This window comes from Stegastes partitus, unplaced genomic scaffold (genome assembly GCF_000690725.1).
Source record: "Stegastes partitus isolate 25-593 unplaced genomic scaffold, Stegastes_partitus-1.0.2 Scaffold36, whole genome shotgun sequence".
In the NCBI taxonomy this organism is placed as follows: Eukaryota; Metazoa; Chordata; class Actinopteri; family Pomacentridae; genus Stegastes; species Stegastes partitus.
The window spans coordinates 315,212-338,465 of NW_007577767.1; the positions used below are offsets into that span (position 1 = coordinate 315,212).

A 23,254-nucleotide genomic window follows, 5' to 3' on the forward strand; every position below is an offset into this window, starting at 1 on the left:
CGTACATGTTTAGAATTACAGAAAGCTGTTTGGCAAGATGGTTTCACTCTGTTTGGGACTGTTGCACTCAATTTTGTGTGGAAATGGCCAAAAGTGTTTCAGGTGGGATCTAGCCCAGACTCGCTTTAATTGTTTTCTACTGCTACTAGTTGATGATTTTAGAAACTGGCTCAGAAAAGTTTGCAATTGCAACATTGGAATGTGTACTGAGCTAATGAAGTAAGTAAATATTTTGTCCAGAAGCATCTAACAAAATAATATCATCTAGTATGTAGATGAAGCAAGCCATGACAAGATATAACTTACAAAGTGTCCTGAACCCAATTTAAAAACAGGTTGAAAAGGTATCGCACACAGCGACAGAAATCCTGGAAGTCAGCTGGATACAAATACCCATCTAAGAAATATAACCACTGATGGTAATACTACTGCTGGTGAAAACAAAGAAAAAGTAGCTTAAAAAAATGTAATGATGAAGGGGTGATATAACATTTTAATTGTTTATATCTCTGCAATCAATATTAATACTTTATTACAGTTAAAATAGTTCCTCTTGGGAAAATCTGCAGTCAAAATATCTTAAAAATGTGTGTTTTTCAGCTCTGAAGTTATGTATTTTTGAAGGACTAAATCACTATTTGACCTATTAGTAATACACAGAATCACAGTTTGTTGCAAGAGAGTGAAAACATTTGGAAATATATTTATTTATATCAGGCTGCTCTGGGTGTTACCATAGCAATGCGCAGATGAGCTGTGTCTTGACATGTGAATGAGAGAAACGCGATAAACATGGATTTCGAGGTTAATTTTAATATTTTTGGCCGAAACAAAATCAAAGAGAACGGGCCAGTGTCGTTTAATAAATGTACAATTAATGGAAATATTCAGTTCCATTGTAGTGTGTAAATGCATAATTAAATGTAGTCAAAATAGTTAAGCAACATTTATTGATTTGTTACGGTTTTAATTGTATTAATATATTTCATTTAATTGTACCTAGGGCCAAAGGCCTGTTTTTGTGTGTAGGCCTAGCCGACATTAATAATCAAGCATTCCATTTGTCTTGACAACGGTTGCCTAGGATAAGTATTGAGATTTGCATAAACTAGTCCCAAAACCTTAGGCATTTTTAGCAAGTTCTATTAATTAAATAAATATTTTGTGTGTTTGCTCGCTGTGTGGGACCATGGCATAAGCGGATTAAACAATGAGGAGCCGTGTACTACACGGTTTGAATACACTTAGCGGAGTAACACCACTCGCGGAGTGGTTTGAATGCACGCAGTGCATTCAAACCGTGTAATGCACGGCTCCTCGTTGATTAGTCCTTACCTATATCACGCAGTGTCTTGACATGTGAATGAGAGAAACGCGATAAAACATGGATTTAGAGGTTAATGTTAATTTTTTTCCCCCCCGAAACAAAACGCATGAAGAATGGGAAGAGGAGGAGAGCAAACAAGAAGAACAGCAAAAGCAACGACATAAAAATGTAACATCGGACGAACTCGACAAGCTTGAAGACGAGAAAGAAGAAGAGAACACGAAGAAAGTAACAAAATGGGCAGTCACAATTTTAAGAGATTTTCTAAAGGAGAAGGGAAGAAATACTGATCTAGATTTGTCAGCCACTGAGCTCAACAGCATTTTGAGAGAATTTTACGCTTCCGTGCAGTCTCAAGAAGGGAAACACTACAGTGTAGCCAGTTTGATGTCCATGAGAGCTGCTCTTAACCGCTTTTTCCGTCACTTCAACATCATTGCCGACTCTGATTTTCAAACGAGTAACGCTGTGCTCAAATCTGTAATAAAGCGTTACAGAAAGTCAGAGAACGACAAGAGCAGCCACCATCCTAAAATAAGTGAGAGCGACATCCAAATTATTACAGCATCCAATGCCCTCTCCTGTGATACACCCGCTGGACTAGTGCGCAAAGTTTGGTGGGACATTCAGCTGTGCTTCGCCAAGAAAGGCCGTGAAGGAAACAGACAGCTGTCCAAATCATCATTTGTCCTCCTTCGAGATGACGACGGCATCGAGTATGTTTCTTTGGCCCATAATCCACACACCAAAAACCACGCCAACCCCAATGAAGCTCAGAAGGAAAACCCACGTGGATTTATGTTCGCGAAGCCTGGAGATCCTTTGTGTCCGGTGACCAGCTTTAAAAAGTATGTGTCCAAATGCCCAAATGACGCTACAGCCTTTTACCTGCATCCAAAGCGCATCCGAGACCCACAAGCGGAGGACATCTGGTACGCCAAAGAGCCAATGGGGGTACATTTCTTGGGCAACATGTTGAAAAAGATTTGTGAAGAGGTAAGAAGAAAAAAGGCCTGTATACGTCATGATTTATTTAGCCTACCACATCCTAGACTTAAACATTAATCGTTGTTTCTCAGGTCCGCCTTACTGCCCCCCTCTCACGCATTTACACCAACTACAGCATCAGGAGCACAGCGGTTACGGGGCATCGCTGTGAAACCAGCTTGCGCTCCTGTTTGGCACCATCAACAGAAGACAGAAAAAATGGGAGCAGCACGACTCAAGAGGAGTCCACAAACCCGCACAGGCCTCAGATGAAGAACTCCGACAAAGAGAACGCGCCAGTGTCACTTAATAAATGTACAATGAATGGAAATATTCAGTTCAATTTTAGTGTGTAACTGCATAATTAAATGTAGCCAAAACAATTAAGCAACATTTACTGATTTGTTATGGTTTTAATTGTATTAATATATTTTACTTAATTGTACCTAGGGCCAAAGGCCTGTTTCTGTGTGTAGGCCTAGCCTACATTAATAAAATCTGATGCTATAATCAAGCATTCCATTTGTCTTGACAACAGTTCCCTAGGATAAATATTGAGACTTGCATAAAATAGTCCCAAAAACGTAGGCATTTTTAGCAAGTTATATTAATGAAATAAATATTTTGTGTGTTCACTCACTGTGTGGGACCATGGTATAAACGGATTAAATGACTCTGAGACGCTCAGAGTTGTTTAATCCTTACTTATATATATTAAACTTTTTACTTTTGTTTGTTTTTTGATGTTAAGTACTATCTTCAACCCAGTCCAGAAAACTAATCAGTTATTGAGACTTAACGTACACATACAAAATGATGAATTTTAGGTCAGAAGCCTCAGAGAGCACATAGTGTTGTAATTGAGAAAAATTCCTTTCTGCCCTTACATTAGATGAAGGTGTCCTGAATCAGACAGAAGAAACTGAAGACAGCCAACAGGGAGAGGTGAGGAATTTAAAAGGCCATCATTTAACTGTCTTTCTGAATATTGCGCAGGTAATTCTAAATACTGTTTTGTGTTTCAGACTTCAGAGGCTGCTCCAATGGAGGACAGTAATCCCCCGACGTCTCCCAGTGTCAACATTAAAGACGAGCCTATTGATGAGGGCTACGATGCTGCTTTACTGCCTCAGAGCTCCATCAGACAGATCAAAGAAGAGCTGGAGCATCAGGAGGTACGTATAAAGAGATGAAGTCAGTCATTAAACTGAGCTGTAAATGAGCTGTTCATACTGAACAGTACTCCAACCAGAAAATAACGAAATATCTAAACTGAAGCTGCTGACAGTATGGCATTTGATGACAGAAAATATGTTTATAACAGTACAGAAAGTAGACATGTTACATTTTAAATGGATAATTAATCTTTTTCTTTGAGATGATTTACAGAAATGTTGTTTTAAAGGGTGAGGAATGCCATTCAAACAAAATCTGATTTCTTCATGTTTGATCTTTTCAGGAAGAGCTGAGGATCAGCTCCGTCTACTCCGTGGGTGGAGGGAACACCTTCGCAGCCCCTACAAGTGAGTTTATTTGTTCAGTGCAACAACAGAACTCATTGTTTATAATAGTTGTATTCCAGGGATAAAGCACATTTTTACTTGCATGCTCTCCCTCTCCTCTGTTATATGAAATCAATAATGGATTCTGAATTGAACTTTGACACCAACAAACACAATGGAATCATGACATTTCCATCCCTAATTGCTGGTGATGTTGGTAATAATGCAAGCAATTCTATTAAATCGAAACTCCTGTTTCAGCAGTACATGGGAGAGTAAGGGTGTGTGTATTTGTCCTGAGCTGCTCAGTAAAGGACATTCAATTCGATATGAGGCTTCCTTAGTTTGATATGTCCTGTGATCCATACAATTACTGTCATAGCAGTCTATGTATTTTTACCGACTCCCTTTCCCAGAAGGGAAATTCTACATTCAGGACTCCACACGGAGCATTTTAGGAGCATACAGGACACAACCTCAATTTATTTCTTCCGATAGAGTCCATCTATTATCTAGGGAGTAGAAAAGGTGAATGGTAATGATTTCAGATATAAACTTAGTTGAGGCCTACTGACTTACTGTTCTATTCTATCTCCTCTTATCCATTCAAGTGCCTGCAGCAATCCCAGCCCCAACTCCAACGGCCATCTTCATTCCTGGTAGAGGAGCTGTCTTACAAGCTATGACTCCCCTCCCTCTCAGACCACCAGTTCCAGTCCCAACTTCAGTGTCAGCTCTGGCGCCCATACCTCCACGTCCACCACAGCCCCCCGTTCCTGGTAGTGTTCGCTGCAGCGGCTGCTCTAAGGTACCGTTGCAAGTTTATGCTGCTTACATTTGAAGAAGAAACGTTGCAAGACAAGACTGTGCCACACAAGGTACTTGTTTTTCAGGGAAAACTGTGATGAGGAAAGGTTAAATAGCTATATTTAATATTATTTAATGTAGCTCAGCTTACCATAGAGATGTTTGCTGTTTAATCCATTGATCAGCTATTCAAATAGCAGAAAGAATTGTGTTTCATGTAAGTATTCATGCAGTGATGTAGTGTCTTATGTGTTTTTTTTGTTTTGTTTTGTTTTTTTTAGTTCTTTGTGTCATATTTATATTTCATGTCTCTGTACTGTGCTCTAGGTTCTGCTGAAAGGCCAAACAGCATTCCAAAGAAAAGGGTCAACGCAGCTCTTCTGCTCCACAGTCTGTCTGACGGGCCATTTGCCTCCAGCCAACAAGAACCGATCCTGTTTCCAGTGCAACAGGTATGTCTTTGTTTCCACTTGACATCAGTAAGTAGTAACTGACTAACGTTTCAGCTTTCTACTGCGACACAGGTTGTATTTACTGGCCCTGTGCTGACAGTTGGCTTACAGAAGCTGCATTCGTTCACTACATGTAAATGTACATTGTCAAAATGCTGGCCAAAAATGTAACTACAAGTCAGTCAGGAGCTAAAGAAACATAAGAACCCACAGTGATACAGGTGTCACAAGTTCTTATAATATTCTTTAAAGCTCGTTGTACAGCTTTATCCTAACTTTAACTCATGACGTCCCCAAGTGACACATACTTAAACATCCTGGTGGGTCATGTCATTTTGTGTTCTCATGACAACGTTTCCAAGAGGTCTGTGTGCCAGGTGTGTGACAGAACTAGCTAAATTTAAAAAGCTTGTTTTTTGTTGCTAAAGGTAAGATTCAGGCCATTTAAGAATTTTAATAATTAGATAGCAAATCCTTTATTATATTTAACCTGTTGTGAACACATTTCTTGAACAAATCGATATAAAACAAATTTGATAAATATTGTTGTGACTTATATGTGACTTTGGGCCTTTAACCTTAAAACTGTCACAGAAAACCTAATGTGAAAAATATGTCACAATAAGAAAATAATTTTGATCTGCTTAGTTAATTTAGTTGATTGGGCAATATTTTGTTTATATATTTTGTTCAATTTCAACCATAGTAAGGCAAATGTAAACAAAAAAACATGTTATATTAATTAAATTATTAATAAAATGCATTAGGAAACCATTTTCGTCTATCATCATTTTATTTTTCTGTAGTATGGATATCAAGAAGTGATACAGTGTTTAAGATGTACTGCCAGTCATCCAGGGAGATGACAGTGATTTTGAGGGATGTGAAAGTAGCTCAGATGAAGACACTGAAGACCCTGATTACGCTCCCAGCAACAAAGACATGGAGAATGAAGAGTCAAGTGAGTCTGGTGATTCAGACTGTAGTGAATCAGGTGATTTAGATGAAGTGCCTCAACCAACGAGAAATCCTGAGCAGCAAAATGCAACTGCCCCCAAAAAAACAGCTTTCTTGAAATAGGAAACCATTTGAAGCCCCTGAGTGCACATTCAAAGGTCAGAGTGTCACACCCCCAGACAATCTTCATACTCCTCTGGAGTATTTTAGGGAGTTCATCTCAGCAGAAATGCTTGAGTTACTGAAAGAGCAAACAAATTTGTAGTGTACAAAAATCTGTACATCACAGCAGTGTCAACATCACTGTTAACGAGCTGGAAATATTGATTGGCCTCTATCTGCACATGGGTCTTTGCCAACTGCCTGGAAATTGTGCTTACTAGGAAAATGACACAAGGTGTGCCATAGTGGCTGACAACATGTCACACAACTGTTTGCAGACCCTGCTGGCATCTCTACACTTCACTGATGACACTGATTGGTCAAACAGGCAAGAAGAGGATAAGTGTTGGAAGATCTGTCCATGGCTTGAGATGTTTTGCAAACAATGCCTGGAGATCACCCCAGAGGAGCACTACTGTACTGATGAGTAAATTATGTTTTTAGAGGGACTCACAGCCCCATAAGGCAGCATGTCCGGGCCAGGCCCCACCCATGGGGATTGAAAATTTGGGGCCGCTGCACCTCTTTGATTTTGCGGTCTATGAAGGTGGCAATGGGAAAACAGCATCACTTGACGTGGGTGGTGACATTGTGCTGTGGGAAAATCTCCCATCAAACCAAAACAACAACATATCTGTGGACAACTTGTTTTCTTCAGCACCACTGGTGCTCAAGCTTCTTCAGCAACAGATCTACTTTGTAGGAACTCTCTGAAGCAATCGCCTGGCTGATTGTCAGCTTGAAGATGATGAAAATCATGCCAAGAGAGGCAGAGGATCTGTTGATGCCTGGATGCAGAAAGAGGAATGCATGGCCATTGTCAGGTGATGAAACAGATCAGTTACGCTGATCTCATCATAGAGTAAAGATGAACCTCAAAACAAAGTTCAATGCTGGAGCAAATCAGACAAAGCATTTGTGCAAGTCAACAGGCCTCACATTGTGAAGGAGTACCACATATTCATGGAGAGGTAGACCTAGATGCATGCGTCACAGGGAGAACCACATGAGGTCAAGGAGTTGGGACCTCTATCTGTTCTGGTGAACCGTAATGCTAGGCCTTGTTAAAGTATGGCTGATTTGCCACTTAAACAAGGGAGCTACCAGGCAGAGGTCGGTACTAGCCTTACTCTCCTGCATTCATAAAGGGGCCGCCCATCACTCAACCCCACACCTCCACCATCACATCCCAAGAGTGTTGGAGTTCCAGATGATGTCCATGTGGACCAGGTTGCACAACTGGCCTGTGAAATGTGACAAGTGGGGCCGTTGCAAATTCTGCAAATCAATGAAACCACCGCCCTCTGAGAGAAATGCGATGTGAGTCTTTGCTTCACTGAGGAAAGAAATCGTTTCAGATGTTTCCATTTGGTTTAGGCTAAACTGGCATACATGCTGATGATGATTCAAACTCGGTGCTGAAGATACAGAAGTTTGTATTTCTATGCTTCAGTCTGTTGCTCAGTTCTCTACAGCTACAGTAACTTGTTGAGAAGTCCAATATGAGGCAGTCTGTTTTTATTCAGTTCAATTTTTTTTTTAATTTTTGTGTTCTAAAACAATTTTTTTTAAAAAGAAGACAAAGATGTTAAACTTCAGAAATAAAATTAGAATTTTGTTGAAATGCAAATAAAAAGACTAATCTTTGTTCCTAACCAGAAAGAGACTGTCAAGCTGTTTTATTGTCACAAGGTATACAGTCGTCCTCAAATTTATTCATACCCTTCTGTTAAAGATGGAAAAAAACAGCTGTTACTGAAATCAGTTGAAATTGACAAAAAAATAATAAAAATCATGACATTGCTTTTGAATTGTGGTTCAACAGATTTATTTTTTTAAACCGCAAACAAGCATGATGGGACCCGTAAACTAATATTTTGTTGAACAACCCTTCAATCACTGCAATCAAGTGTTTTCTGTAACTCTCAATCAGACTTCTGTACCTGTTGACAGATATTTTGGCCCAATACATTTGAGGATGACTGTACATATACTATTAACACCCAGTGTGGCACATATGTAACACTGCAGCTCTTTGACACAAAGAAACACTGAAGCAAGTGTCACAAATGGGTTCTGGATGTTTGTCTGTTTAGTCTGTCTTATGTCCCCCATAATTTGAAATGGGTCTGGGTTCATACTTACAACAACATAATCATGGCATTTGGTTTGTATTTTTGTTGTATTAACTTGTACACGAACCTTGAATCCTCCTTATTTGGTCTATTTGCCACATAGCAATACTGTCTTAAAAAATAAGTATTTTCTTGTTGAGTTCCTATGCATTGTCCGGGTAATACACTTATTGGCATTGTTCCCTTTAACCAGCTTGAAAGCATGTGTGTGCCAGTTTTGGTTAAATATTTTACTAACTAAATGCCACTATTATTTCTAACCATATATGATATCTGCAAAGTAACTATACTGTTACAACCCCTGGTTAATACTTTTAAATTATTTTCATATTAGCAGAGACCCATTGTACTAAACTCAATCACTGTCAGTGATTGGAAATATGTAAACTACTTTTGATCGTAACAAATGCCCCTTTTTAGTTGCGACTTCACAGCTTTATGTATTTTTATTTTTGTGAAATCTTGTCCTAGACTTTCTCAGAAGTCACAGGTCACTACTTGTGATAGTATTTTCATTTTTTAAATTTTTCCTACAAGTAATAAGCGATGAGCTGTTTGCAAATGTCACTGCCAGTCACATTGTACTGAATTATGCCTTTATATGAGGAAACATACAAAAATCTGCAATGAGCTGTACAACTGTCAGGTAAATCATGCCTAAGAAAAAGACAAATGTTCTGCAGATCTGGATGAACTGAACTGAACACTTACAGTGTGCCCTACATTTGGCCTCATCAATCTTGTCGATGTTGCTTTTATTTTTATTTTTTGGAGTGTTGTATTTATTACCTGTGCTACTTTCTTTGCAGGGAGATCCTACAGCCCAGGGACATGATCACAATTCCAGCAGATGACAACACCTTAATGCACTTTTGTGGCCAGTTCTGTCTGTCTGTGTTTCGACACAAGAAGAAACAGGTTGACAAGGTTCCTGACAAACGACAGGAGAAAAAGCCTGAGAAGCCGCCCGAGAAACCAGTGGAGCGCCAGCCGGAAAAGCCCTTCTGTAGTGTCTGCAGAGTCACCAACAGGGTAAGAGGCTTGGAGCTTATGAAGTACAGACAGATTTTAGGTGAGCTTAAGTCAAAAGCCGTTGTCCTCGTGTTTGACTTTGATCATCTCCAACAGATTGAGCACGAGGTCAACCATCAAGGCCGCCTGCACAGACTCTGCAGCGATGCTTGTTTTGTTACCTGGCGAAAGATGCGTCAGTTAGCTATGAACTGCTGTGAAGGCTGTGGACTTTACTGTAATAGCAACTCAGGTTCCTGTCAGACGCTCACAATTGACAGATCTCAGCTCAACTTCTGTGGTCCTACCTGCATAGGCACCTACAAACAGGTATGAGTCGCTGGGAAAAAAAATCTTTTTTTTACTGTTTCATTGGTTTTGTTTTAAAATACAGAATGTTGTTCATTATGACCGGAGTGTGGATAATAAACAGTTAAACTATGCCTGTTTTCAAGCGGTAATTTAACATTTTAAATACATGGCCTAGAAATCATGTGCCCTCAGAAAATCCCACGCAGCATCTCATGTATAAAGCAAATGTACCAAACATAAACCTCTTCTAAATTCATTGTGTTTTTGTTCAGACCTGCAGAAAGACAGTCGAGTGTGCCAACTGTCACATAATCGCGATCGTGTCCACCACCATCATGGAACGAGACATGAAGGGCAAAGTTCAGCTTTACTGTTCCCCTACTTGTGTGGAACAGAGCCGGCCACCCCAACATATTCTCACTGGTAAGGCACACCACACAGACACACACTCGTACGTCAGGGTTTGCTTAGACACACACTTAAAACTGCAGTCGGCACAAATCTGTGGCAACAAAAAACGAATTAAAAAAATCAAAACACTAGACTTTAAAAATATGCAGTCCTCCTTTGGCAGTTCTTCCTTTAACCGTCTCTGTTGTAAGCTCTTTCCACCAGATGAGCATGCGGTTCAAATGCGCAAGTCAAACTAAAAGTCAACAGTATTTTGTGGCTTCACCTGTTATTCAAACCCAGATCCCCCAAGTGAGAGTCCTCCATCTAACCCATTGTGCCACCACATCCTGCTCTCATGACAGACTTTGTTGCTGCTGATACTATTCCCCCTACTCTGGTTGAAACATCCTGTGATTAGCTAACAGCTCCCATCACAGGAGAACATTTTGTAAAGGAATGGAGCCAGAAGGAGGTGCAAAAGTGTAGTTTCCCCATAGAACATTTGAATTACAATATGCCAAAAGGTTAGTGGAATACTTTTTTCCAATCATGCCAAAACACACTGCCCAGCACAGCTTTAAATACAGAACCAGGAGAAATCTGTCACGATGGTCTATCACAGCTTCAACTGGTAGATGTAAAAATACTTTTATGTGAATGCATGCCCATGTAATAACATTTGAGTGTTTTTAATGCCACTGTTTCCCTGCAGGTACTCCATTCCCATGCTCCCTGTGTAAAGTTTCAGCCGTTCCCCAGTATCATCTGGCCATGGTGGACGGGACAATACGTAACTTCTGCTCCTATACCTGTGTGTCTATATACAGGGTAAAGCCTCAAGAGCATAGAACTTTTTTTTTTTTTTCATCTATCTAACAAAGTTGTTGATGGAGTCTCTGCTTGTCTAAGCCTTATGTTCTTTTAGATTTGACTGTTCTGTTATTTTCACTTTGTCTCGCAGAAGTCTGGTCACACCTCTCCACCAGACCTGACCAATGGAACCTCCTCTCTCAGGGACGCCTCCATCAGAGACGCACCCAGAGCGGGGCCCTCTGCCGGAGCCAGCTCAGTCCCACCCATCCCTCAGGACTACCCATCTTCAGTCCCCTACCCAGGCCATCATCCCAGTCATACGTCAGTGCCACCTCTCGTGACTCCCTACCAAGCCATGTCCTCCCCTTCTGTCCCTGGACAAGCCCAGGCCAAACCACCCCCTGGTCAGCCCCAGAAACCAGCTGACTGCGAGCTCGGTGACATCTCCAAACTGACCTGCCATCAGTGCAGCAAACAGTTCAACAGCAAGCCACTGCTATTCAGTCACCAAGTAAGAGACACAGGTCACCGGCTCATTTAGACACCCAACTTTGCTACCTGTGTGACTAGTGCAACATTATTCATTTAACCATTATGTCCCTACTAATAATAATTTTTGCCTGCAGGGTCGTATTTCTGTGTTCTGCAGTAAGACGTGCTGTGAACAGTATAAAACCCAGAAAAACATCCTTGCGCTGTGCGAGTACTGTAAACAGCCAAAGGTACTCTTTGAAACCATCAACTACAACCAGCAGGACGTGATCTTCTGCAGTGAAAGTGAGTCTGCTTTTCACTTCTTCTTCTACACAGTATTTCTATCGTGCAGAGCAGAATGTCGGTGGACTTTATTGGCTTTTCCTCTATCCATTTCTTTTCGAAAAGAATTCAGTCTATCAGTTACTCTTTTGTTGTCCCAAAGTTGCTTGGTTTTTGCACTCCAGACCAGAAACAGATATCAACTTGTCCCAGATCTGTCTAATGAGCAGTCATCTAAGTAAAATAGGCCTCACAAAAAACATTTTCATATTTTGGTTCCCTAAGCTATCCTCATTTTTCTAGTAAGATTGGCTGTTAAGAATTAAAGTTAAGTTCACTAAACTCCTGTCTGTACAAAATTGAATGGTTTGACATTAAGTTAGCTGCCAAAAAACATGTCATGCCACCAGTAACTAATTACAGAGGTGACAAGTGTTGCAGTCATGGAGATATTGACAATATTGTAGCCTTCTGTAGGTGGTGGTGCGTTATCTGGCATGAATATAACACTGAACATAATCCCTCTGTAGGGGCTGTTGAAATATGCCAATAATAGTTGTAAAATGTAGAAAACTCATGAAATTGCCAAGTCATGGTAACATTAATATGGTGAACAGAGTGTTCATTTTGCATTAAGTTTGCTTGAATATTTTAGTTCAGGACAATTTTCTAACATATTGAAACTCCAAGTTCATTCAGCTTTATAATACTATAATTTAAATCCAATCAGCATTTCCCCTTGTGAGGAATGATACGTAGACTGCATGATTCACATGTATGGAGTCCCATCAAACCGAACAGAGCTGTAAAAGAATAAGAAAATATATGCTGTTCTTTTTTTTCTTTTTTTCTTTTGTTTTTAAAGCACAAGCAGTAGGAAACAAAATAAAGGCATAAAAAACACATGACTTTACAGAATAGTTAAGACAAACAATAATTGAAATATACAGAAAAAGAACTGCAGCTCTCGTCCTCCGTAACTTTACATTTATAACTGTCATAGTTCTTTATTCCAAAGACAATCAGTGAAATGTATGTTTGCTGAACTACTGAATAAACAATCCTCTGTCCATCATGTCTTCCAGACTGTAAGGCCCTCTTCAAACAAGACCTGACGTTTCGTAACAAGGATCATCCCTGGCATCCCTGCACTTACTGCTCAGGCATCAGCCAGAAGATGTTGCACAGCCACTATGGAGGCAAGATGGAGGAGTTCTGTAAACCTCACTGCATGTCCCAGTACACTGTACTATACTATGGGGTAAGAGTATGGTTGTCATTGCACTATATGTCATATTACTTTAAGTCAAATGGAGCATCCTACTGTAGGTTCAATGTGGTTTTGTCTTTCATTTATGTGGTCTGTTCTTTCCTCATTCTTATTCTCTCTTGTGCAGATGGGTCGATGCGACAGTTGTAGGAAACAGGGCTACATGAGTGAGAAGCTGCAGTGTTTGGGTTCTGTCCGTAACTTCTGCAACCTGCCCTGCCTGCTGCAGTACTGCTACCTTCATTTTGAGACAAACCAACACAGCAGCAGTAATGGTACTGGAACGGCCCCACAAACACCATATGGTAAATTGTTTGATACAGTGTGATGATGAGTAGTGGAGTCTACATGCCAGCAAGCTCGTGCTCATGTTCAAATCTCATCAAAAATGTTTCCTCAGCCAACAGACACATAGGTGTTGCTACAACATGTTTTTGTTGTTTTTTGGGTTTCACAATAACAAGACATGGCCTTGACTAAAAACTAAAGAAAATCAGGCCCATGCTGAAAATCTCATTATTTTTTAAGTCTTGTTTGGGTTGGGAGAAAGTAATACCCTCATCTTGGGTTTAAACCCTTGTTTCCCCTCTTCTTACAGCTCCAACCCAGCCACACCACTCCTCTAAGATGAATCCTGTCATAGCCGATGTCGTCTCATTGGCCAATGGCTCTGCCACTCAGCCCAGTGGGTCAGCAGATACTGCTCTGACTGGTTAGTTTATACACATAGACAAGAGTGGTTGTTTTCAAAGGCCGTCCTTCGACTAACATTGTCAGGAAGAAAGGTCAACTTAGTCTGGCTCTGTAAAGGTTATCCAGCTTACCTGGATCCTGCATTGTTGATATCATGAAGCTATGTATCAGAACCATGACTTAAATGGTGATGACTGTGAGGACATTTAGACATAAGAATAGAATAAGAGGCTGTACAAACACGAGGTACAGTATTTGAATATTAAAGAGTCTGTGTGAATTATTAAACAACTGTCTTCAGATGTGCTTGCTGTTTTCTACATGTTAAGTAATCTAGATCACAGTTATTGGAGGGGAAAAGACTCTAGAAACAAAAGCAATGCCAGACGAGGTCTCTCTGGCTGAAATGTTTCTACGTTTTATCAGAGTATGGATATTTTCTTCTAACAAAAAGTGAAATGGTATATATTTTTATTTCTAATTATTATCCCATTGAGCTTAAAAAATTTAATATTGACCATGTTATTCTGCTGCCTCTAGTATCAGATAAATATGTTTTTTATTTTATACTTTAATCAACTGATAAAGCTATCAGCACTTGTTTATGTTTATATACATCTCTTACAGTATTGTGCACTGTGTGTTTTTTTCTCTCTCTCTTTTGTAGGAGCTCTTCCAACCTCCAATGTAGATGGCAAGCACCTCGACCATGTACGTACTGTGTGTTTTTGCTTCTGGTCAAAGCTTATGTACACCCTTGAGTCATGATCAAAGATTTTTAAAAGAGACTGTTTCTTTATTCTAGAGCCCTACTGACATATCTTTACATGATTTACAGTTTAAAAAAAAAAAAACAGACAGTAGTAGTTCAAAAGCCCTTCTTTCTTTACTCAAATGTGAACCTCTAAAATACATCTGCACTTGTTTTGAGCCTGAAGGGAACAGGCGAGTAGCCGACGCCAACAACCCACTGAACAACCTTGGCAACAGACAGCTGTTTGTTGGCACGCATAATCAGATTTCAGTTTGATGGGGAAGCAGAGGTATCAGTGCAAACAAAGCATGCAGAGTGTGGCTGTATTTAAAGAGGAGGATGTGGTTCCATCACTCAGCCTTGCTGCCTGTTTCTCCCAGTGGCTTCTTGTAGTATTGGAATGAAAAAATGTCCTGCTGTCTAAAAAGCATTTTCCTTATGGTACAACAAGAGACTTCTGTAAAACTGTTGACAGGACACCTCCAACAGCCAACAATGACAATTATAGGCTGTTGTCATGTCATGAGCAGTGTTTATTCAAGTGAGTGGGCTCCATCTTTCATGTAATATCCACTTCTGCCAAACACCCATAGACATTACAGAAACTCACAAAGAGCTTCATGTTGATAAAATAGTGTCATCATCTGTACCCAGTGTTAAGTATTTGATGTGTGATGCAGTCAAAAACGAGTAACTTACTGAATGTATTTATGATCAAGAAAAAGATCTTCCTTGTGTGTCATTGCTGTTTCATATTTAATGTCCGTGCAGGCCAGTACTCAGACTGATGCCATGCGTGTTCCTGCATCCCGTCGGCGTCAAATGAAAAACAAGTCAGTTCTGTGCCGACCCTTCACCATGGACCAAGAAATCACATGCCAGATGCCCACACCTTCTACTGAATCAGGAGGTAACTACAAACATCACCTCAAACAGTTTGGGTAGTTTAACTTTGTGACACAGCAGGACTTGGAAATATAAATTTCAGCTGTTAAAACTCGTCCGGCAGCTTCCGGACAGTAAAATGCAGAACAAAATGTAGCAATACCAGTTGAACACAAGCATACTTGCAGACATTTGAAAGATGTTTAAAGTTTTAGTATTTTAAATCTGTTTTTATAGAAATTAAGTTTTCTGCTTTTTCTGCCATGGTAATGGAGGTTTAGGTTTCACAAGCTGTTGCTGTGTTTTGATATTTTCCTCTGACACAAATCAAATGATTTACATACATATAATATATAATATAATGAAAAAGTTTTAATTAAAGAACAAGCAACTTAAACAATATTGCACTTGCTTGATAGTTACTGTTTTGTGTCCACACTTGTAGAGCAGTCATATACGGGGCTGATATTGATCTGTTGAGTATAAAATATCATTTTCTATGCTGGGACATAACTACATTTTGTACCAATGTTATTGTTAACATTATAATGTTCCCTGCTCAATTTATGTACTTTCTGTCAGTGTGGAATAATTGGTATGGGCTACACATCAGTCAGTGCTGCTCCTCTCACCGAGCACTGACCAGAACAATATATTGCCTAGTTTTAGTGACTTTGCTCCTGCCAGCCATGGCTGCTGTTTCCTTTGTTTCATTTATGGATTATGGGTTTATTTATTTATGGGTTCATCTTTTTCATTCGTTGCTCACAATTAGCTGTTCTAACAATTGCACCAGCTCTGCTAGATAGCTCCTCGCAGCCCGACCAACCATCTGCTCAAGCATCCACATCTCCAGCACCATCACCAAAACCTCAGGGAGAAATACAGCCATGTAATGGCGTACCAGCACGACTAACCGGCCGCCATTTCCTGGGCAAGAGGGAGACCGACTCGGACTGCAAGGTCTGCTCACAGCACAAGAGGAAGAGGGTGGACGAAGAAGAGCAAGAGAGAAAGAAGCAGAAGTTGGAGGAGGATGAGGAGCCCAAGAAGGAAGTAGAAAAGAAGGAAGAGGAGGAGAAAGGAGGAACCTCTGTGGATGAGAAGAATGAGGAGAAAAAGGAGGACGAACACTCTGAAACGATGGATTGTGAACACAAGGGTGGGACAACAAGGAAGCAAACATCGTATTACTGTAAAACATGTTCAGGAGAGCCCTCTCTCTGTCCTGTGCCCTGTTTTGAACTCTACCACACCCAACTGATCTACAAAGCAGTTCCTGAACTGGAAACCCAAGGTGAGCCTCCTAAATAACACAAATGATACAAGTCATTTTTGATTTAAACATGCAATAAATAAAGTTTGTGTAAGTGTTTTGATGACCAAAATAACAACAAAATAAAAAAAACTATCATTTTCCAACTGACTTCTTAAGAGGGTTGAGTATGTCACCCGAGTTTTTCTCTCCACAGCCTCCTGATCCGCTGACTTGAGAAGTTATCCTCTACCCTGACCATGGAGACATAAAAACAGCTACAGGGTTGAATGGTTGTGTTCACGCCCACAATACCTAATATGTATTTTTTGCTGTCTGTTTACGTTGAACCCAAAACCTTATTGAAAGCAAGGGCAGAATAGTTTTCTCTAGTTTCATGAATTTGTTTTGCAGTGCAGAGAATTTATGCACTTTAAAGGGGCGTTTCTGTATTTTTATAAGAAACTGAAGATCTGCAGTATTTATGGTCCTTTCTGCGGGAACAGATTTGCATGGCTCTGTCTCTTTTTTTCATTAAGAGTATTTTGTTTGTGAAGGGGGTGTTGCAAGTGAGCTAAAAAAAAAAAAAAACGACAAGGTTGAAATCCTGCCTTTCAAGTACTTCACTGACCTACAGACTGTACTGTAACGTGCTAGAAAAAAAAATACATTTTACCTCATTAATAAATATGTGTCAAAATACATAAACCTGTCATTAAAGCTCATCCCAATCACGATACCTTCTCAAGTGTCTTAAACTTCATGATCATTCACTTTTTTTGTGTATGTTGTGGAAATGAACTCTGCTGCCATGTTAGTGCTAGGTAGTTCCCATCCTTGAATGTTTTTTTTACTGCCCTCACGTCCTGCTATGTTCACTCACTTCATACTACAGGCTGAAAAATTGTTACTTTTCTCCAGCTGCTGATGAAATAGATCCCACATTGTTAAGGCCTACTTCACAACATATTTCACACTCATATTTTGCTTACATTTTTAAACAGACACTTAAGTATTCAGTATTAAGTTAGTTCTTTTTTTGAATTGGTATTCCTCACAAAGCGAGGCTCCTTTGTGCAGGATTCTCTCTCCACTCCAGATACGATGTTGTTATGATACAATGGTAGCGTTTGTTATACCATTCATTATAATCCAGCAGGATTTGAAGTGATAAATGAGTTATAAATGCTTGACTGTAATACAGATAACATGATGGAACATTTCTATAGTTGGTGGGCATAGAAATTAAGAAGGGTCCAGTTCTTGCTGAAGATTTCCCCTAAAAGAGGAGTCGTAATAAACAGATGCTATGTGGAGGTTGTTTGGTTTATGTTGAACCTTCGTAACTTGTTGACTAGTTGACTGAACTAGCAGATGGAAGTGTCTCATTCATAACTGTTTGTTAAAATGGAAATTCCCAGCCAGAGACTCGTGGCCTGGTAGCTCAACTTTAATTTGACATTCACCCATGACACTAAAACCTGCTGCCACTTGAATTTCTTATCTGTGTGAGTCAAGCGAACAACATTCATTTGGATGTTCAGCTAACTTATTTGTATTGTTACACTTTGTTATATATGAATGTCATTTCTAAAAGTTTATGGTTTAAGTCCTTGCTGTACCTCACCACCGATGCAGTCATGTTAACCAAGGTTGATTTCAGTTCATCCTCTGAACTCGGGTTGAACATGAGTTGATTCCAGCTCTGAATTGCATCTCTGAAGTTTACTTTTCTACTTATTTAACTGCCCATTGTATGTCGTAGTTTTGTTTTGTTTTTGTTTTTCTTTTTTTTTATACTGATTTACAATGTGTGCATGTTTCATTTTTCTCTTTCTATTTCTCTGTTGTGGAAATATATTGTCATCATCTGAAAAAGACTTTTGTTCAATGCAAAAAAAGTCAATAAATTTAATTTGAGAAAGAAAAATGTTTGTGCTGATTTATGTCTCGCATATTATGTATCCTATGTCACATACAAATGGCCTGCGTTGAGGAATGAGTGAAACACCATGTGCAATGAACATCCGCAGTCTACTTACGAGCTCAGCCAAATCAGTCTTTTAACTTCTCTGCTCCACAAAAGACTGCTGTCAACGTAAAAGTTGTCTTTATAGAAAGGAACTGGGCTGAAAGTGCATTTTATTTACAGCCATTCATGACAGCAGAGAAATGTAGGACAAATGATGGAGATAACAAAGCTCTCTGAAGCATATAATATACTAAGAATAATGGCTACACCTACTGGCCAGAGCATGCTATTGCATTTGTATTGATGGCTTAAATCTGTTTCCCTAATACATAAATGGTGCACACAAAAGACTGCCTTTAAGGCAAAGATTCTGTATATATATACAAGACAATTGCTGTTACGTTATAGAAAGTTCTAAGTACAAATTAACACCAGAAGTCGGCCTACATGTGGTCCACAGATATTAAAAGGTGCCATTTGAAGTATTTTGACTTCATTCACTCACAGTGAGATAAACAGAAAGATCCATCCACAAATAAAATGCCTATCAGACATGTTTAATTATCTTGTTATGATGATTAAAAGCTGTTTTTTTCCCCCACCAAAATGGTGTTTTTATCAATTAGGTGAGGTTTTTTTTTCCTTTTAACTAACTGTACTGTCACTTTCTGTTGATTTTAATCAGTGAGCTCTTCATGTGTCTCATCTGTACCTTGTCATTCTGTATTTATTATTTATCTCCATCCTTCATCCTCAGCAGGAGAGGAGAAAGTGAAGGTGCGCTTGGTTACAATCCCAGTACCGGTCTTCATTCCAGTGCCTATGAACATGTACTCCCAGCACACGCCAGTTCCAGTGGCCATGCCCATCCCTGTACGTCCCGTTACATTCACATTGTATTACATTTGAATGATTGATTCTTTTGAGCGTCTGCCGCTGTAACTTCTTCTGTCTTCTTTTATCCAGTTTCCTGTACCCATTGTAGTGCTGCCACAGAGCAAGGAGATGAAAGATGCAGCTGTCCAATCAGAGACTTTTGCTGTGACAGATGAAAAACAGAGAGATGAGTGTGTTCCTAGTGCAGGTGAGGGCTTAGAAATGTTCAAATTTTTATACATTCAAGATGTCTGTTTAAATGTATTTATGTTCCTCTGGGTTTAATCCTAAACAATGTTTCTGCTACAGACCTGAGGAGTTCTCATAGTGGACACGTTATGTCTGAATCAGTTGCTCCCACAATCTGTGACGATGAGACAGAAAAAGCCATACAAGCTGACGTCCCCTCTTACTGCTCAGCTGATCTCCAGATTACTACCCAGCCAGAGACGAGCAAAACGATAAGTGACCCTCCTACCGCCAGCACCGTAGATCAACCTCCCTCCTCCCCAATGATGGACTTGGAAAGTGACTTCCCGTCTGGTGAGATATCATATCATTAAAGAGATCTTATCTCAGGCCTTATGTGTGTGATTGTTTAGAATTACTCAGTATGATCAGTTAGCTAGAGGTGAAAGAAGTATTCAGATCCTTTACTGAAGTAAAAGTCTTGTGTGAAAAATCCTACTGAAGAAAAAGTATGTGAGTAACAAAAAGTACTAAATTGCTGGTTTGGTAGAGTATGAATCTACATGTGTCCAAGTACTGTACTTACATACAATTTCTGGCATTTCCATTCCTCGTCTTCTTCGCCAATATAATAAGAAGGAATATATTGTACTTTTGACTCCACTACATTTGTTCGATTACTTGAGTCACTTTACATATTCAGATGAATTACACAAGATGTGCTCAATAAAAAATTAGGATATATCATAGAAGTTAAAGCTGTATTCTTCTGTAGAGGGAATTTACAAACTACCCAGCAATAAGTAAAGTAAGTAAAATCATCTTCACCCTCATAAGATGCAACATTAAAGTCAGAGGTGAAGGAAGTATTTAGATCCTTTTCTTAATTAAAACTACTAATACGATGTGAAAATACTCCATTACAAGTAAAAGATTTTCCTGAAAACATCTACTTAAGTAAAAAATACATAAGTATTGGTACCAAACATAGTTAAAGTATTAAAATAAAGACATCATTAGATTATTAAACAGTGACGCATCAGTGTATCAGCTGCTGTTGTAGCTGCTGCAGGTAGAGCTACTTTTAACTACTTTATGTACAGTTTTATATACAACTGATAAATCTTAGGGCTGGTCAAACATTTAATGGGAAAGGAAGAAAGCAAAAAAAGGGGTTTTATGTTTTTGGGCTTTACCTGTGATTTTTCGAGAGACATTGAATCATTCAAACATTGATTGAAATGAAACTATGTGAGGAAATTAGAGGTAAAAACCGTTACGTTGTGCAGCTGCTAACAACTAACAGACATCTGCCACAAGACCCCGACTACACACAAGGAGTCAAAGAGGTTGGAAACCACTGGTGTAATCTTTAACTCTGTGTTTTATAAAAAGCTTTGTTTTATAATCCGTTATGTTATGAAATGTACTCAAGTGAAAGTGTAAGGTAGCAATTCTCAAGTAAAGTACTTCAAAATTGTATTTAACGTACTTAGTTACTTTCCACAACTGCAGTTAGCGAATGAGGAACCCTGAAAATAAGTAGAAGTACTTAGCAGCTCACACAAACACACTCAGTTACAGGTTTCATGTGTTTTACAGAATCGCTGGGTCAGAAGTCGCCTGCTCGAAAGCGAGGAGTGAAAAGATCCAGAGATGGTTCCTCCAGCCGCAAGCGGGTAAAACATCAGTGACAGATTAGAATTCTTTGACTCAACTCAGATTCCTTTTATCAGCCTCCTGCTTTAAAATGATTCACTTTACTGCCTTTAATTTAGCTTCTCTTATCAGCTGCTCTTTGATTTTCAGCTGACCATAAGCACTATGACTCCTAACAGAGGAAGTTACTGTTGCAGAAACCTCACGCCATTTAAATGTTAAGGCATTTTGGAATGTCTGGCGTATTTATACAAATCCACTCAAGTTTGGCCATGTGGTGCATTTTCTGTCAGCCTTTCAGCCACATCAACCTTTTTGTGCACTACCACAGTGTTCTTTGTCTGTCCAACCAGAGTCGTAGACGAACTGGCTCAGCGGAACAGGGTGCAGTGGTGAATGCAGCTGCCTCCAAACTGAACCACCTGTACGGAGTTAAAGCCTGGAGGTTCTGGGTCCAACAACGCAACCAGCACCCACAAGAACGTGAGGTTTCTTTACAGTTGTCATGAAATGTTCTGCTGTTATTCTTCTGTGAGCAGTTTTATTAATATTTTACATTCTTTCCCCTCACAGCCAGTACAGTGGATGTTAAAGAAGACATCCTTGAGTGCAACTCTGCTGAGCTGAACTTTGCTCTGTCTCGCTTTGTCAAAGAAGTGCGACGGCCAAACGGAGAGGCCTACAGCCCTGATAGCATCTTCTACCTGTGTCTGGGGATACAACAGGTGCACAAAATCATTGTGTCACTGGTTTCCATCTTGCTTCTTTTCGTGTGCTTCTCTTTTTACTCTCGTATTGACTCCGTCTTTCCCGTGTCTCTCTGTTTGCACAGTATTTGTTCATCAAGGGCCGAATAGAGAACATCTTTACTGACAAGCTGTACTGTCAGTTTGCCACCGAGATCACTGAGATGCTTCGACTCTGGAAACCTAAGCTACTACCAAGTGGTACAGTCGTTGACTACAAGTTATAATTCTTCACATCTTTGTGAATTCATACCCCATATTTGGTATATTTCCATAAATAATGACCTCTCTGTATCTATGTTTTTTCTAGTAGTACTGGAGTTCACCATTCCTGTGCTAGATTCAGATTACCTGCAATTTCAAAGCTGCACAAATCAACATTTTTCACATAAACAAGAGGTCAAAAGGGTTCCAAAGTCAAGTGTCAAACCAGAGTGTTCTTGCATCTTTTTGGCTCTTGTTTTGTTTCTTAAGCAGCTTCACTGTTTAGATACTCTCATCAGCACCACAGCAGCTTAAAAGCTCCAGCAAACCCACTGAGCGCTACCTGCTCAGCTCCAACCAGAAGTCACACATACACAGAGGAGTATTTAGCAGCTAACAAAGCCAGATATTTTCCTTCCTCCAGGTCATGCGGTTTCCTCCCGTGTCGAGGAGTCCTACCTGTGGGAGTGTAAGCAGCTGGGCGCGTACTCTCCTATAGTTTTGCTCAACACGCTGCTCTTCTTCTGCACCAAAAACTTCCGCTTCACCACCCTGGAGCAGCACCAGTTCCTGTCATTTTCAAATTTAATTCGACACACCAAATCCAGCAGTCGAACCAGCAAAGTTCTCTACCTCCAGTTCCAGAGAAGCAGCACTGCTACACCCAACCAGGAAGAGACAGGTTGGTGTCACAGAATGATACATGAATGTGCTTTTAAATGAAGGCAGTAATATTAAATTCATTTATCACTGTTGCGGTGTGTGTAAGTCTGTAGTGACTGACTGGGTTTTGGTGTTTCTGTTGTTTCTAGAGCAAGTCAGAAAAAGGCAGGCGGAGAACGAGGGAGACCTGGAGATGATAGAAAACGTCACCAACCCTCTGCAATGTCCTGTCCGACTCTATGAGTTCTACCTCTCTAGATGGTGAGACTGCACACACTGACACAGAGTACATTTACAGACGAGCCAGCATCGGTGCTGCTATTCAGAAAGCTGAACATCTGCTTTGTCCTCTTTCTCTCCAACAGCCCAGAGTCTGTGAAGAAAACGGCCAATTTTTTTTACCTCCAACCTGAACAGAATGTCAACACACACAGGTCAGAGCCACCGCGTGTCACTTACTAGCAGAGTTTTGCT

The 23,254-nt window shown here is 39.9% G+C and overlaps 1 protein-coding gene across 1 annotated transcript in view; it reads left to right on the forward strand.

The window, feature by feature from the left end:
* The window catches only part of LOC103372299 (zinc finger MYM-type protein 4-like), a 31,481-nt gene that overhangs the window by 6,478 nt on the left and 1,749 nt on the right, over positions 1 to 23,254 (forward strand). Inside the window, exons 4-31 of the mRNA XM_008301907.1 lie at positions 1,440 to 2,323; positions 2,407 to 2,629; positions 3,207 to 3,259; positions 3,340 to 3,489; positions 3,774 to 3,837; positions 4,428 to 4,624; positions 4,951 to 5,075; positions 9,139 to 9,361; positions 9,458 to 9,670; positions 9,925 to 10,075; positions 10,758 to 10,873; positions 11,007 to 11,369; positions 11,485 to 11,635; positions 12,700 to 12,875; positions 13,012 to 13,189; positions 13,483 to 13,596; positions 14,245 to 14,288; positions 15,103 to 15,241; positions 19,201 to 19,316; positions 19,410 to 19,527; positions 19,629 to 19,862; positions 21,111 to 21,187; positions 21,521 to 21,650; positions 21,741 to 21,892; positions 22,000 to 22,114; positions 22,542 to 22,799; positions 22,930 to 23,041; positions 23,146 to 23,214. Coding sequence (XP_008300129.1) covers positions 1,440 to 2,323; positions 2,407 to 2,629; positions 3,207 to 3,259; positions 3,340 to 3,489; positions 3,774 to 3,837; positions 4,428 to 4,624; positions 4,951 to 5,075; positions 9,139 to 9,361; positions 9,458 to 9,670; positions 9,925 to 10,075; positions 10,758 to 10,873; positions 11,007 to 11,369; positions 11,485 to 11,635; positions 12,700 to 12,875; positions 13,012 to 13,189; positions 13,483 to 13,596; positions 14,245 to 14,288; positions 15,103 to 15,241; positions 19,201 to 19,316; positions 19,410 to 19,527; positions 19,629 to 19,862; positions 21,111 to 21,187; positions 21,521 to 21,650; positions 21,741 to 21,892; positions 22,000 to 22,114; positions 22,542 to 22,799; positions 22,930 to 23,041; positions 23,146 to 23,214 — 4,945 coding nt within the window. The remainder of the gene's footprint in view (positions 1 to 1,439; positions 2,324 to 2,406; positions 2,630 to 3,206; positions 3,260 to 3,339; positions 3,490 to 3,773; positions 3,838 to 4,427; positions 4,625 to 4,950; positions 5,076 to 9,138; positions 9,362 to 9,457; positions 9,671 to 9,924; positions 10,076 to 10,757; positions 10,874 to 11,006; positions 11,370 to 11,484; positions 11,636 to 12,699; positions 12,876 to 13,011; positions 13,190 to 13,482; positions 13,597 to 14,244; positions 14,289 to 15,102; positions 15,242 to 19,200; positions 19,317 to 19,409; positions 19,528 to 19,628; positions 19,863 to 21,110; positions 21,188 to 21,520; positions 21,651 to 21,740; positions 21,893 to 21,999; positions 22,115 to 22,541; positions 22,800 to 22,929; positions 23,042 to 23,145; positions 23,215 to 23,254) is intronic.